The following is a 17,953-nucleotide window of genomic DNA, read 5'->3' on the forward strand; positions in this document are numbered from 1 at the left end:
TAACTAGGTAATTGTTTAGGTGAAAGATGAAGTGACGTGGTAAGTGATTAACGCATTGAACTTCTATTCGGCGGACCCGGGTTCAAATCCCGGCCAGGTTCAAACTTTTTCAATTATTTCAATTTCAATACGCACTCAGTGTGACAAGGAAGATCTCTCCTCCAGAAAGAAAAAGATGTTTTTATTGAAGAGAATTGGAGAAGGTCTCTCAATGCAGACATTCATTTAGAAACTTATTTCCAGCAGTTGTTCTTGATTTGATATTTCAGCTACTTTCAAGCATTTACTGATTCATGCGTGGTCAGTATTTTTATTTCTCTAAACATACAGTATATAAAGAAATAATACATTACATACACAGCAATATTGAGATTAATATATTATGTTCTTTGGAAAACATAATCCGGACCATAGAGATTCATCTTAGATTGGAGAACTGTTTCGTTAGTCACATACTTTACAATTTTACCTTTATAAACACCTTGATCAAGGCTACCAACTGCCGTCAGTGCCGAGAAAAGTTTAGTGTAAGTTGGGTTGCATCTATCGGGGCGTTCTCACAACTTCAAATTACCTGGACTCCAAGCAATGGAATTACAGCACTTAGGGCGGAGATACTTTTGCTGTTGGATGTACCTGCAATCATGGACTATGCCAGTTTTTGGCATTTTTATCATCTATCGTCAGTGATTTCTACATGCCACTTGAATATTTACTGGACAACAATTTCCCGATGGTCTATTTCTCTTAGAAAATATCCAAGTCACTCTGTAAGAAACTACAGAGAAACTAGATTTCCTTTGTAAGTACGTCCGAGAGACGTAAGGATCTAGGTTCAACATTTTGGACTTAGATTCTGGAAGGTAGTCTAGGTTTTTATACCAAGGAAGATATTGGGAAAATATTATATTAGCATGCAAAGTCAAGAAAGAATACACAAAAACCAAAACAAAACACGTAAAGAAGCATACTTAAAATTTATGTTGTAATGCAGATATCTTAGACTAATTACCAATTTCCATGAATTTAATACCTAACCAATGTAAGTGTAAAAAAAAGTTCGTCATCCTCTGTTCCATTCCAAGTTCGTCTTGTATGTAGTGATTTTCTAAAAGTTGATCGAACGTGAATATAGCTATTAATTCAGTATTGTGAAATTGCAGCTTTTCACGTTAACAACCACCTTTTTATTATCCGTATATGCTCGGCGCTAGGAAGGAACGAAACCTCTGTATATACATTGTAGTCAATGAGATTGTTTTATTAAATTTCTTCACCTTAGGAATTAGGACCTACATTATTAAATATTTAACAGCAGTGTTTACCGTTTCATTCCCGACAGATGAGGCTGAAATTACCCAGCAACCACCGCGTGAGGTGGAAGTAAAATTGGGTGATTCAATTCAGCTTATGTGTGACGCTGATGGGAAGCCTCCCCCTGCACTCTGCTGGAGTCGTATTGGAGAAGGAGGCCGTCTTGAGACAATTGGCTCTGGACCAGAACTCACACTTGACAGGATTCTCTACCAGGAAGCTGGGACGTATCGCTGCATAGCGAGAAACAGGGTTGGACTTGAAGAACGCAGGGCAGAAACACATAACGTTGATGTAGTGGTGACAGGTAAGAACCAATTTTTGCTTATGAGTTTAAGCGCATTCAAGATTGTCCACAACAAAAACGATAGTTTAATTGAATTTCGCACACGAATAGCAATTTTAGTGTAAATTTAAGAATTTTACTTTTGCTATACACTTGCAAATAGCTTTGAGGTATTATTCGCAGTGAAGAACATATTGAATACACCTTTCTGACTAGCTTTCCCAATAAAATATTAACTATAGTTTTGTTTTGCAAATTGAATGAAACTTTGTTAAGATATTTTAGAGGCAATTATAAAGGCATTTTTGTAGAAAATGAATATTATGTCGTAAGGAGATCTTGGAAAAGGGACAATGAGAAGTTTAAAATTCTGGCAGTTGCGTCAATATCACCGTAGAAAGGCATATCCAGTGTTCCTTTCAGGCAGTGCAGTATTTTGGATTTTATTTCGGGAGGGGATATGCACAACACATGAATACGTACTTATATTTTCCTTTCTGGGTGCCGACAAATTTTAATAAAGTTTTGCATATAACAAATTTATTTCAGTGGGAGCTTCAGCTCGATAGCCACCCTCCTAAAGACGCCACTGCTTTCAGGTATACACCTGACAACGTAAAGCTCTTGGTCGAACACCCCGGGAGTTGAGATAAATTAATTTGCGGTTATATGTCATTCTTGTGCAGGGCACAATTCTTTAGCAAATAGTGGCTCAGTGTAAACTCCACAAATTTTGAGTTTACTCTCACCTGGACAAATATATATATATATACACACTATGTGATCAAAAGTATCCGAACACCTGGCTGAAAATGACTTACAAGTTCGTGGCGCCCTCCATCGGTACTGCTGGAATTCAATATGGTGTTTGCCCACCTTTTGCCTTGGTGACAGCTTCCACTCTTGCAGGTATACTTTCAATCAGGTGCTGGAAGGTTTCTTGGGGAATGGCAGCCCATTCTTCACGGATACTGAACTCAGGAGAGGTATCGATGTAGGTCGGTGAGGCCTGGCATGAAGTCGGCGTTCAAAAACAACCCAAAGGTGTTCCAGAGGATTCAAGTCAGAATTTTGTGCAGGCCAGTCCATTACAGGGATGTTATGGTCGTGTAACCACTCCGTCACACGCCGTGCAGTACGAACAGGTGCTCGAACGTGTTGAAAGATAGAATCGCCATCTCCGAATTGCTCTTCAACAGTGAGAAGCAAGAAGGTCCTTAAAACATCATCCTTAAAGAAGGCCTGCGCTGTGAGAGTGCCACGCAAAACAACAAGGGGTGCAAGCCCCCTCCAAGAAAAACACGATCACACCATAACACCACCACCTCCGAATTTTATTGTTGGCACTACACACGGTGACAGATGACCTTTACCGAGCATTCGCCATACCCACACCCTGCCATCGGATCGCCATATTGTGTACTGTGATTCGTCACTCCACACAACGTTTTCCCACTGTTCAATCGTCCAATGTTTACGATCCTTACACCAAGCGAGGCGTCGTTTGGCATTTACCTGCGTAATGTGTGGCTTATGAGCAGCCGCTCGACCGTGAGATCCAAGTTTTCTCACCTCACGCCTGTCATAGTACTTGGATTGGATCCTGATGCAGTTTGGAATTCCTGTGTGATGGTCTAGATAGTTGTCTGCCTATTACACTTTATGACCCTCTTCAACTGTCAGCGGTCTCTGTCAGTCAACAGACGAGGTCGGCCTGTACGCTTTTGTGCTGTATGTGTCCCTTCACGTTTCCACTTAACTATCAAATCATACACAGCGGACATAGGGATGTTTAGGAGTGTGGAAATCTCGCGTACAGACTTCTGACACAAGTGACACCCCATCATCTGACCACGTGATTGCTTCGTTTTACTTACACTTTCATTTACTGGAAACGGCGTTAACACTGACTAATGCGGACCAAGAGCTATTAGATAGTTTCTTTGGTTATCTGTCGTAATCTTCTCTCTTTTCCCTGGATCATACTCTACAAGATCATTCAGTTCTTCATTTAGTAGAATCTGCACTTGATTTGATATGTGTTCAAGAGCTTGGTTTGCAATTTGTATAAATTCAGCACATTTGTCTCGTATAGTTGTCATAAGTTGTATGCTCTCCAGAAGGAACAAGATGCGCTTTGGAGAATCTTCATTTTCTATCTTAGATACTATTAATTTACATTCCTCGAAGTCACTGAGAAGCGCTGAGATTTGACCAGCACACTTCACCCAACTGCATTCGGTTTCGTTAGATTTTTGAGTAGAAGAATTATCTTCATCTTGTTTTAACATTTCTTTTCTTTGACTTGTTAGAGACGGACCAAGATCACTAGTGTCTGCACTACAACTGGGCAACACTACACTGTCAATTTCTACGCTTTCCGTTGACAACAGAGCCTCAGAATTCCCACTAACTTCTTTCACATTTAATGGAACAGTATCATGTATTTTTTCTACTACTTCAACTTTATCTTGCGTTAAAGGCCTTGAAAATGTCTCAAGAGAGGGCACCAGTGCTTCTGCTGGTACATCATGTTCTTACAAATAAGATAAGAAAATTCTATTGGTTTGCATACTATTTTGTCCCTTTGACTACATTAGTGTTAAAGGTAAACATTAAGGCCAACAAGATTTCACTAAAATTGCAAGCAAAAAAGTTTGTAGGTTTTGTGCACTCTTTGCAATGAAAAGATGTTTTGGTAAAGATTGTTTTTTCTTTCTTTCTTTCTTCAAAAAATTCGCATACAGGAGGGTCGCGTTAATCCGAATATTAATTACTCTAACTCTTAAGTCTTAACTATTCGTATTATCGAATTGTTTGGATTACCAAGGCGCAGTCACAAATACACTGTCACAAATACAGTTAAAACCAATATAGGTTTAGGTTCAAGTTCAGCACAGTACTTTTTAATAAGTTTTAAAACGTCATTTATTTATTTAACGATCACTCGATACGGCTCAACACGGGATATGTAACAATAACAACAACGAAGGAAAGGATTTAGGGAGGAATCGTCCAGTACCTATTTACTAAGTACCATCCCGGCATTTGCGTGGTAAGACTGAGGAAAACCCTGAAAACCCCGCAGCCAGAATGGTCGGCAGCGGGATTCGAACCTACGATCTCCCGAATGCGAAGCGAGCGCTCTACCGACTGAGCTACTTCGTAGTGTTGTATCATTTTTTTTTCTGGCCTTCTGGCGTGATATATTTTGTTCTTACGAAAAGTTTCGTTAGCTGTTTCAGAAAGTCATAAACATGAAAATTAAAAAAATATCCACTGATGACGACTGAAGCTCGTTTGGTCTAGCGCGTTATTTGAATTAACGTTGTTTCGGATTAAGGAGACCCGCTTGAAATATGTTATGGAAATACAGTATGTATGTAATTTGTACTTACTTTAGTTGAATTCGTTTTCACTCCAGTTCTTCGAGCTGCTTCAAACGAATTTAGGGGTGCACCAACATGTTGTATCTTTACTTTTTTACCGCAGTGAATTAACACTTCATGTCGTCGATGATAATCGTTATCAAATTGCCTTACAATCACGGCATTCCACTTTAATCCGTTTTCGACTTCTTTTCAGGCATTGCTCGTCTTTAGATGCCATGATCACTTAAAAGTGCACACTTTACAAATCACAAATACACCGTCAAATAAAACCTGCACCAGTTCTTTTCTGGCTCGAAAAAGGGAATGGACTTACAAAGTGTTAAGAAAACAATAATCCAGGTCTTATCAACATTCATTGGCGCTGTTACTCTGACTCATTCACGACCCTACCCGCTTGGAGAAAAACAATTAAAAACTTAATAATCAACAGTTGAAAAAGACAATGATCATAATAACTTACCTCAACAATGTAATGGACTTCTTGACTTTCAGACGGCGCCTCGACGGCAGTAAGCGAGAATTTCTTTCTCTGTTTTTGGTATTGATGTTTTTAGTATATTACAATAAACATGCAACGCCGTAATCGACGTTTTCTTCAGAAAGAAATTTTAAAATGCAGATTTTGAAGAACAAAATGTTCATTTAGGAAATAGCGATTTTGCATTCTTATTTTTGAATGTAAGATTGCTACACTAGTTGACGAACACGAACGAATGTTTCTGATTCGGCCTTAGCTATGGATATAGCAGGTTTAGTTGTAACAGAAGTAAGCTTAAAATTGTTCTAATAAATCCCGACAATCATGTGTATTTGACGAACTGTTTCATATTTGACGAATGAAAACGAACATTTCTGTTCCGGGTTCAACTATCGAAAATAAGATTAGTTACTTTTATACCTTTCTGTTTTAAAGAAGTAATTTTAAATAATCCTGACCAATCCCGAAAAACATGTGAATTTGGCTAACTATTTCACAGTGTATATTAACGGAATGAAAAAGTTAATAAAATATAAAGCGTAATTCCCCAATTGGCAATAAAATTGACGAATATTTTTCTATATTGGTTACCGAAACCATAAATTATTCTTGATTAATACAATTTTGAATCTGATTAAACGTAAAAATAGTGTTTACTTGCATTTCATTTTCCAAAGTTTCAATGTTAAATCCTCAGAATCCCGAATTTGCCCAATGGGTTTTTAGTGGGGGGGTGTTACATCCCCACACACCCCTCTAGGTTCGCCACTGGTCACCCCACACCATTGCTACAACTAATCTTAATGCTATAAGAATCGTATTATATAGCGTATTATATTTACTGTATTATATAGTAAAAAGTTCTTAATATTTTCTACTATATCTCTACAAGAGAAATGCTTTTGTGGTTGTCACGGTTGTTTGAAGCTGAAGAAAGCTGTAGCGAATAGAGGCAAAAAGGTAGTTAGGCTGCCGAAAGAGCATCATAAACAAGATAAGTGCTCAAAAATTTTGACCACTGTGACCTAGGCGCCGTTTCTCAAACCTAGGCACCATAATAATACAAATTCGTACATAGCCTACATAATTTTATTTTGGATTTAACTTATTTCGGAGCCAGACTCGTATCTCGAATCGCCTTGACTATCAGGCGCCCAGGAATTTTCGAGCCTGAACAAGAGGAGTACTGACAGAAATTCGTTATGTATTACATGTGTTGTTACTTTGAAACTTCTTTTCAGTAAAATCACACGAAATAGTGTTCTAAGAATACGGATATAAGTTTATCTACAGTATATTCTTTCTTTCGTCAGCTCTGAGGTGATTAATGTTTTCTATATCTTAGTACTTTTGCAAAAGATTATATTGTGAAAGTAATGCGCTTTGTGTTCCGAGGACCATGAGAAAAAAATCCTTAATAGAGTTCGGCCTTTTGGAGAGTTCGGCCTTTTGCTAAGTTTCGTCCGTGCATATTTCACCGATTCTTTTATAATCATTCACTGTCATTAATTGTTCGTCTCTCTATGCGTACAGGGCACATTCGTGGAACATGAAAGTAGAAATTTCATTTTATTTTCTTCAGTAATAAGCCAATTGTAACTAGTTTGTTATCAGTACTGTGTTACCATACCTGTTTATTTATTGGTTTGAATGTTAACTCATTTGTTCAAATCACTTCGGTCGATCTGTAAATGTTCACATGAACTAATATAAACAATTTACGAGTATGAACCATAGAATAAAGAAAACGACAGTAAGCGCGAAGATATTATGGTAAAATAATATTGCTAATGTATAAAGTAGTTCGATAATAATATTTGTGAATTCTCAGAATACTCATGAATATGATTATAATCTTCAGTTTGTGCGTCCTTGTTAATTAATTCAAATTTAGGTTAATTTTACTTGGGGAAATGTTTTTTGATGTATAAATTTCTTTGGGCTTCCTCCTGAACTATCGAATCCACAACAAACTTCATACAAGAAATTAACACTCTACTATCAAATAACTATGCATTTATATTGTTGATTTCTTCTTAAGAATGAATAAAGTTCGCTTCGTAAGGTCGGTCGGTGACCCAAACATGGAACATTAATTAGTTTATCACCTCAGGCTGCAAATAATCTCAATAATATTGCAAATTCGTACACTACAACTTTGTCCTAAGATATTCAAGTATATTCAAATAATTGGTAATAAATAAATAGACAAAAATATTTGTTTTTAAAGGAGTCTTAAACTCGATTACTTTTCTTATTCTTTGTGTAATTACCAACGTCGTACACATTCGAAAAACATGCATCGTATGTTTCACTAAGCCGTTTCCCTAGTGAGCGTGCAGCCATTTTCCCTGTACCTATATATGACGTACAAACAGGGGTGCCCATCCCCCCCCAAAGCTGATGGTGCACTCCCCCCCAAAGTGATGCCACTTTTGAGCTTGTTTTCAGTTTACCGCAGACCCTGGGAAATGTAATCGCACAAACAGAAAACTATACAAAATATTATCATTAATTCATTTATTATACATCATGTAGCAATTGAACAGCATTACTTATTAAGTGTACATGGTATAAATAAGAAATAAATAAATGCTCCCAGCAGAAAATGGGTAAATTACCTACACAAAGCGATAAACCGACCAGCCCATCCTTTCATATAGCAACTTGCGCGGTACTTCATTCATAGAGTTTCTAAGCAACGGGTAGGGGGATTCATTCTCGAGATTTAAAAAAAAAATCGCATCGTATTCCAATGTTATTCTGACGACAGCAAAATTACTTATTCGACATTAGAGTAAAATTCTTCCCCAATTTTTTTCTCGATGGCACAACTTGCGCCATTCATCCCTCGTGTGCGCCATTCATCCCTCGTGTCGCCTTTTATTCTCTCTTAAAACAAACCAACCTTTCCTTTCATACGGCTACTTGCGCGGTACTTCATTCATCGAGTATCGAAGCAGGGGGTACGGGGGTTCACCCCGGAAAATTTTTGAAAATTAGCTTCTCAAAATCGTGTTTTAATGCTATTCCGACAGTAAAATTGCTAGTTCGAAAGTAGAGTAAAATCCCCCCCAGAATTTTTCTCAATGGTGCAGCTTGCGCCATACATCCCCCCTGTGGGCGGCCCTGCGTACAAACATGGTGGTCATTGTTTTAAGCGCACGAGTAGCAGACCGGAAGTCAATTGCAAATTTCGACTACTTAGAATCATTGCAGGAGAGAACGGAAGTGTTCTCTGTAATCAGCTTACCCGAAGTTTGTTTTTAGAGCAAAAAAAAAAAGAAAGAAAGAAAAGAAAAGAAAGAAAGAAAGAAAGAAAGAAAAAATCACTGGAAATGTCCATTGCATTTATTAACCAGTTATAAGACCCCGAACAAAGCTGTTTTGCAAATATTTTATAGCCATTAATACCTATCTTCTACATATTGTCTCCTATTCGTCACGCGCATATTATAAGTTGTCTGTCACCCGGATATAGACTGAAATAGTGTGACGTCACATCCGCCTCGTTGCTATGGTGATCGTAGTTTTATTTTCTAAACAACATGGCCTTAGAACCTACGTACAAAGCGAAAATAGTGACGTGTTACCTTCCGGATTGCAAATATTAGAGTAAAAGAAACACTTGTATATGTTTTTAAAAGATTCCAATGAATACAACTACAAAAACATAGAAAAAGCAAGCAATTAGGTAAATAATATGTTAAAATAGTGAAGCGTTGAAAGTGAAATTTTACCCCTGATATCGTAGATTTTGTATTTTATACATTTAGAGGCTAGGTTAAGTGTCAAAATACATTTAGGTTATTTATTATCGGATATTAAACTTTAATAATTGTGGAAAATTTTTATTTAGTACCATCGGTATCGCACATTACATTCCAAACGTGTAGGTCTACAAAAATAGTGTTTAAAACTTATGCTGAACCACTCATAATTGGATGTTTCCTTGTTGTTATATTTTTAAGGTATAAGTAGGAAATATAAGGAAAGATCCGATGTATGTTAACTGATCAGAAATTGATCCAGATTAAAAATTCTCAGAACGCATATGGTTACAAGCTTCGTGTCTTTTTTTTGATTGATTGATTGTTTCTTTATTTTGTAGCCACTGTAACTATTTACTCATATTTATATAGTAAACGCATTTGCAACTTATTTTAAATCAGTGTATACAGACGGAACACCACTGCTAGTTGAAACAGATGATTCGACATTAGTTGAAATGTATGAAAAAATTGATATGTTGCAAATAGCGGTAATAGAAGTGGACGAGATTCGAATGGCAATCAGAAAACTAAAATCAAAGTGTTCGATAGGTATCGATGATGTACCATCATATGTAATAAAAGGTTGTGAAGAGAGTTTCTTATTACCTTTACACATGCTATTTAACCTAATACTCCAAACCAGCACGTTTCCAGCAAAATGGAAACTTACAAAAGTTTGCCCTATTCCTAAAAATAATGACAGTAAAGAAATTCAAAATTATAGGCCGGTTTGTATTCTAAACTCATTTGCAAAGATATTTGAAAGCATAATTTATAAGCGCATTGAAAATCACATTAAACCAGTAATATCGGATTATCAGCATGGATTCGTTCCTGGCAGATCCACCGTAACAAATCTCGCTGTCTTCACTGACCACCTAGTTGATACATTGGAGAGTAATAATCAAATAGATGTAGTTTATACAGATATTGCAAAAGCATTTGATAAGGTAAACCACACGTTGTTAGTGAATAAACTTAAATTTCTCAACTTTCCTGATCAGTTAATTGCTCTTATGAAGTCATATTTGATGGACAGAAAACAATATGTGGTTTATAAATCCTGTAGATCATTTGAATATATTCAACTTTCTGGAGTCCCACAAGGATCTAATTTAGGGCCGTTACTTTTTATAATATTCATTAATGACCTTCCTAATTGTATTAAAACATCACATAAACTACTCTATGCAGACGATTTAAAATTATATAGGAGAATTACAACAGCACATGACTGTGTCAGTTTGCACGAAGATCTAGACAGAGTAAATGAATGGTGCAAGAGCAACTTGTTAAACATAAATTCAGATAAATGCAAAACCGTGTCTTTCACTAAGAAACGGAATGTTGTTAAATTTCAATATAAGATAGATGGTAAAGAATTAAAGGGGGAACCAACTATCAAAGATTTGGGTATAATATATGATAACAAACTATCGTTTGAGCATCATATAAATCAAATTGTAAATGACGCAAACAAAAATCTTGGATTCATTTTGAGAATGGGAAGGGAATTTAATAAGTCGAGTGTTTTACTGAAATTATATTTTTCATTTGTTAGATCAAAATTAGAATATGCGTCTATTATATGGAACCCCCACACAAAGAAAGACTCTATTAGAATAGAAAGAGTTCAAAATAAATTTCTGCAGTTTCTGGTGTACAAGAGAACAGGCATCTTCCCCACATATGAAAATAGTACTTCTCTTAATGAAAATTTTAACACAATGTCTCTCAATCACAGAAGAGTGTTAAATGACATGATATTCTTGTACAAAATATTAAATAACAAATTAAATAGTAAGGATTTGGTCTCTGCCTTTCATCTCAGGGTACCCAATGGAAACATACGTGTGGGAATGGAAATTTCTTTTATTGAAAGAAATCTCGAACAAATGCAACGAAACAGTCACCAACGTGGAGGATGGGTGCAGTATACAACAAACTGAGTAAATGTAAAAAAGTTCTGGATTAGTCAGTATTAGTTCTGGTTACAGTATGAGTCAGAATAGATTTCGCAAATATATTATAGATATTCTATGTAACTCTGGTATGAACACTGTAATTGGGTAGAATAACCTGTTGTGTTCTTCTTCTTAAATAAATAAATAAATATTTTAAACGGTGGTCTTAAAATATCTGAAAATGCCAATAGAATTAACATCAAGGATTTCAAAGTGAATTATTATTTTTTTCTTGCAGACAAATCAAGTATTTGTTCTATTTTCATTATGCTGACAGCTCGTCAGTCTGTACCTTACGAATATTTGCATTGAGTGTAATTGCTTTTGTTCATTGTGCATTACCTGGTAATGGCGTTGGGATTGTTTATGCAATTTCTACCTTATTAGATTACCTAGAGATGTGCTTCCTGTAGAAAAAGGTTCCTTATATGTTACTTCGTTAATTACTAGATTTCACTCGTAAATTTTCTAAATAGTGGATCCATATTCTTAATCTGTATCTTTTCCTGTCAACTTTACTTTGTCCTCAAAATATTCTAAAATTATTATTAAATGCGTGTTCTTATTAACAGTATACTTCAAAGTATTTCTATGACTTCATGCGTTTGTTTAGAAAACAACACCGCGATCACCATGATAACGAAGAGGAAATGACGACATCACTATTTCAGTCTATTGTCCGTTATGCGAATAGACCCGTAATCCAGATATAACCCATTATTTGGGTCACTACTCTTTATCCAGTTATTGTTCGTCATCCGAATATTACCCCTATTCGTATATTATTCGTTATCCAGATATTATCCTTTATTCGGATATTATCTTATTTATATCCGAATATTATCCGTTATCCGGATGTCATCCGTTATCGGTTATTATCCATTAATCTTTATCCGGATATTACCCGTCATCCGGATGCTATCCGTTATCCGGATATTATCCTTTATCCGGATTATCCGTTTCTTCAAAAACAGATACCAGAAAATTTGTTGTCCAGATATCTTAGCCATCCCTATGCCGATATGCTCGACTTCTAGTGTGTTTTTATGCAGATCGGAACTCATGTAGGTGTATAATGGGTGTAGTAATGAGGGCGGGAACAAAATCCATTATTATTTTTTCCCTTCAATTGTTATATATTCTAAAATGTTATCTGTATTTTTCAATTAACTGAAATAACTTTTTTCTTTTAAAATACAAAAAACCAATAAAACGTAAAATTGTTATAATAAAAAGACAGATTGGCTTTAATTACTTTCACACACACACCTATATAAAATTCTGGGTACTTCTACTTATTATACATTTAATACATTTGAAGTGAGTTCAGCATATTACTGTAAGACCATTCATTTTAATTACAAAAACTAACTGTGATATGTTTTATTTTATTAAAAAATGTGCATCCTTATAAGGTAACATATAGTAGTCTTTCAGTTTGATTGTTCTGTAATTCTTAAATGCTGATCAAGATTTTTTTCTAGCAAAAATCAAAATGTGAAATGTATACTTACTATAACAGTCTTACCTGTTTTATTGGGTTTTCAATATTTTTTAAAATGCTATTTCAATAAAGTGAAGAATTACACAGAACGTTTTAGATGCATGACAATTGCCAATTCATCCTTTCATTAGGCTGCACCTGATTTTGTCCCTTGATTTTACTGTTTTGACTGAATTTTCCTTGGGTTTTGTCTTCTTGGATCGTTCTGCATTCGTAATAATCTGTTTGGTAATTCTAACAGAGTCTGTAAGAATAATAACTGTATCTTCAAGTTTCATTATAAAGTTTAGATGTTATTCTTCTTGTTCTCAGAAAAATGACTCGGATACAGTTCTGTTGTTAGCAGTGTTATTCACATTTACTTTACTTATGTGATTAAAAAAAACAATACTTGCAGGGAAATCGAAAATTGATTGACTCAGTGACAAAAAGCCTGTTTAGCATTGTAACTAAAACGAGCATAAAGCAAACTTATGTCCGTCTAATATCAAGTCATTTCACATCAAAATTTTATTCAGTTGTTCATCTCCAACATACTAAGTCTTGCAGTACGTAAAACGTGCCATAGTTCACATCCCCAAGCCATGTTTGGCCATATATTAAGTACACAATGCAAGAGGATGCATAATATTTCTATTTTCATATTTATATTATCAATATAAATAGCAGTAATACAAAATACCAGTATTACATACTGATTTTTTTTTCTTGTAGAATTTCAATCAAATCAAAAGGTAAAGGCCGTTTTATGCATCATCTTGCATTGTTTGTTTAATGTATGGCCAAATATTTCTTGAGAATATGAATTGTGGCACCTTTCATGTACTGCGAGCCTTAGTATCTTGGAAATGAACTACTGAAAAACAATAAAATTTTGTTGTGAAAGGACTAGATATTAGACCAGATTATTTTTTTTTATGGTTGTTTCAGTTACAATGTAAAACTGCTTTCTTGCAATTGAGTCAATCAATTTACCATTTCTCTAGAGGTATTTAAAACAAAATCACATTTATTTTTGTTGAAGTAGATGCGAATAACGCTGCTAATAACAGAGCTGTAGCTAGTCTTTGTTATGAGAAGAACAAATAGAATAACATCTAAAATTCCTGATGAAGTTTGAAGAAATAGTTATTCTTCTTAACAGAATCTGTTAGAATTACTAAAGAAAAATTCTCTCCCTGCACAGAATTCTCCGTTTTCAAAGATTAGGTAGAACAGGAAGACATCATATAGCGTGTGTGTATGTGGATTTTCCCAGATAAACAGGGAATTCTTGGATAAGGTGAACTCAAATTAGCTCCTCAAAAATTGTCTCGGCCTCCTTTGTCTTAATGTTCTGGCTACTTATCTGTGCCAGGGTCTAAAATACAAAAATTACGTAATGGAGAATTTTGTCAGAAAAACAATATGTGAGCAACTTAAGGAACATTATCTATATACGTATTTTAATGAGTTACATATACATAGCAATTAGAAAATGGCTCGAATTATAATATTTAAAACATACGTGTAGCACAATTTTGATATGTAACTGAGACATCTGCGGGTATCAAATAAAGTGCTCTCTACATTCTTTATTTTTTAACTTTAAAAATACGTAATTGAATCTTTTCTTTACAGTGAGCTTTAGGCAGTGTGAATGTGTCCTATAAGTACCATATCCGAAGCTATTGTTAGGTTCCATGCTTATCAAAACAATAAAAATAACATAGAAATTAAATTATCACAGGAAGAGTTTATCGGACACTGAAATTGAATACTTTAGGCCCAAACTTATAAACTTATATATTACCTCCGGTTTTGGTTCAATGATGGATGTTCATGGGTAGGTTTCTCGTTTGGAAGCTTGAGAACCAATGGTATTCAATATTTTTCTTAGTTCATCAACACAACAAATTTTAAGATCCGGAAAATCATGCAGCAGAGCTCCATCGGAGAATACTTTTGTATGAATAAAAACGAACTCTTAGTGAGCGTAAAATCAAATATAGATGATGATGATGATGATTATTATTATTATTATTATTATTATTATTATTATTATTATTATTATTATTATTATTATTATTATTATTATATTAAAATAATTGCAGTTACGCCCTTACTTCCTAATATTGTGGACTGGAATTCATTAATTATTTTTGTAAATAGCTCTTAAATTGCCTCAGCATCAAATATCTTGATTCTCTAATGAGAATCAAACCCAGAACCATGCGTACCAAGTGCGGAAAAAGTGTTAACAATTCGGTTAAGGAGAGTCGTATGTATATGAGGCACAGAGAGAAAGAATTTATCTGTGACTCTCCTTATGAAAATCCTCGCTACGGTCTGATTATCATACAGCGAATCTAAGAACACAGGTGATTTTCCTGCTTTCGGGAGGTCAAGAAACACAGAGGGAAAGAACTCGTTAGTTTAGAACATCCCTTATAAGTCGTGCTTAAAGAGAATGAAAACATCATTTTAGTTGAGAGGAAAGAAAGAAATTACCTGAGGGCTATAGATTAGAACCAGCTGTAAGTAAATGGAACTGTTTCTTTGTTTTTAAGGTCTATTGTCAACAAGTGTGCCATATACCAATCTGTCGGCGAATCTGTGCCATATATCAATCATTCCTACACGTTCATACTACAACTTTCAGTTCAGACTCCAGACATATTCATTGAATTATGATTCATATCCTATGAACGACTTCTTTTAGAGACTATCTGTATGGACAATCACACACAGCAAAAAGACAATAATTTCATATTGCAAAGAAAGAAATAAAGAAAACGAAACGAAATAGACTCGTTGCTTGGTTCAGAGAATTTATCAAGTTTGTAAAGACTATCACTGGTTTTACGCTAGAAAAGAGGGCGGGCTGAAGGGGTAGCATAAGTACAATATTTCGAGTATTTTCTGAAATAAGAATCTGCGTCTATCGTTGAAAGCAGAAGGAATACAAAATTACAAAGGAACTCATTAGTGGTTATATAGTTAGCGTACTCGCCGTCATACATGATGGGCTTAAGACCTTAGGTGCCGGTAATGTCCATAAATATGTATAAATAAATTAATTAATTAATAAACAAGTTAATTAATTAATGTTATTATTCTACAGTTATATCTGTATAGCATTTAACTTTCCTATTACCAATGCAAAATTCTTTCAAGAATACTTCCAAAATTCAAATTCAGAAGTTTATAAACTGCTCGAGAATTAGGCAAGACAAACTTTTGCAAAATTTAGGAGATGAGACGCTCTCCTGGGCAACATTAACACTAAAATATATACTGGTATCCCCGATGGTACCCCACATTACATAATAAAGGGAACTATTGATATAAAATATCCCATACATATTCTTTTTAAAAATGTTTGTAAATTATAATGTTTTTTTTTAGATCGGTGGAAAGAAAGCTTGATATGTCCTATTCCAAATTCTAGCAATACTAAAAATATAGAAAGCTTCAGACCAATTGCTATTCTATCTTCATTCGCAAAAAATTATGAATATATAATATACAATCCCTTACGTTAGTTCTAGAGTCTCTGTCTACCAACACGGATTTCTCAAGAACAGATCCAATACAACTAATTTAGTGATTATAACAAACTTCATAGCTTCGGAACTTGACAAAGGAGGGCAGGTGGATGTAATCTACACAGATTTTCAGAAGGCGTTCGATTTAGTTAATCATGACATTTAACTTGATAAACTAGCTCTTACGAATCTCTCTAAACAAGCATTAGTGCTTTTCACATTAGTGACTCCCGTAATCGTAATCAAGCTATAGCTTACAAAGATAATATCTTCAACAATTTTAATGCTGCATTGGGAGTTCCGCAAGAATCAAACCTTGGACTTTGTTATTTCTCATAACTATTAATGATATAACCAAACGCATTAAGAATTCACATACTTTACTCTTTGCAGATGACTTGAAATAATATGCACAAATTAAATCACTAGAAGACTGTAAAACCTCCAGGGAGATTTGAAAATTGTAAAACACTGGTGCTACTTGAATAAATTTACTCTAAATATAACTAAACGCAAAACTATCATATCTACTAGAAAGGAAAAATATATAAATTATGATTATACTATTAATGGAGTAAATCTTTGTAGGCCGGAAACTGTTAAAGACCTTGGTGTCACCTTTGATCCAAAACTGACTTTCGGAAATCACATAGAAACTATTGCAAATAATGCATATAAGAACCTTGGCTTTAGTTATCGTGTAAGTAAAGACTTCCGTAGCCACACCACAATTTTGAAATTGTGCTTTTCGTATATAAGACCCCAACTAGAATACACTTCTGTTATTTGAACAATAGTAGTATCCTGTACTGTAAGAAAGCACGTACTGACAATGTATATAAATCCCATTTGTGCAGAATTAGCTACCATAATATTGAAGAAAAGTGTGAAGTGATGGATGAATTCAATATGCTCTAAAGAGTGTTTAGGAATACAATTCGTAGTCTGATAAGCTGAATTAGCTAGTAAAACAGTAAATATTTCTGTATTTTTCTGTAAAAAATAATGTCGTTTACCATATATGTAAACAAATACTGCAAATGGGCAGAATGCCTGTTGTGTTCTTACAATATATAAATAAATACTACAAGCTAAGATATTATTACATATAGTGCTTTTATGTTGAAGTAAAAGTACATTATACATTCTGTATTTCTTGCTTCAATTGTAGGTTGCTCACCTATCTAAATTGGTCAGTTTTCAATTAAAACGATTATCACTAACAGGCTTGACGCTGGGGAAAGAAATTAACGATCCCGCCCCTGAAATGTAGATTAGTGGTCCCATCAAATTGCTTTATTTTAAGTGGGTTAGAATCCACTTTACAGCAAAACACTTAAACACCAGAGGTAATATTGACCAGCTTTATTAACAAAATATAGTATAAAGTTACCAAATATGGACTACTTGTTTTCTTTCCTTTATTCCTAAGAAAATTTCACTTCAAGATTAAAGTGTTTAAAAGAAAAAATGGAAGGTCTTTGCCAACCAAATCATAACTATGATTGTTGTTTATATATCAACATTATAAGAGAAAATTGAAGAGAGAAAAAAAAACATCTTAGAACACACAAACCATCCAGGCTGTCAGGCAGAGAATTTGTCGAAACCCTCTTCGGAAGCAAAATATTATATCCCGGGAAATGAACATTCCCCAAAGGACAATGCCAAAGATACTCAGAAATGACCTTAAGGTAGATGCTCTCCGCCGATCC

At 34.8% G+C, this 17,953-nt stretch overlaps 1 protein-coding gene across 1 annotated transcript in view; it reads left to right on the forward strand.

The window, feature by feature from the left end:
• Nucleotides 1–17,953, forward strand: part of tei (irregular chiasm C-roughest protein teiresias) — a 369,851-nt gene that overhangs the window by 318,711 nt on the left and 33,187 nt on the right. The window contains exon 6 of the mRNA XM_081726610.1: nt 1,343–1,621. Coding sequence (XP_081582736.1) covers nt 1,343–1,621 — 279 coding nt within the window. The remainder of the gene's footprint in view (nt 1–1,342; nt 1,622–17,953) is intronic.

The sequence above is a fragment of the Thermobia domestica genome, chromosome 9, assembly GCF_964235325.1.
Source record: "Thermobia domestica chromosome 9, izTheDome1.hap1.1, whole genome shotgun sequence".
Taxonomy (NCBI): domain Eukaryota; kingdom Metazoa; phylum Arthropoda; class Insecta; order Zygentoma; family Lepismatidae; genus Thermobia; species Thermobia domestica.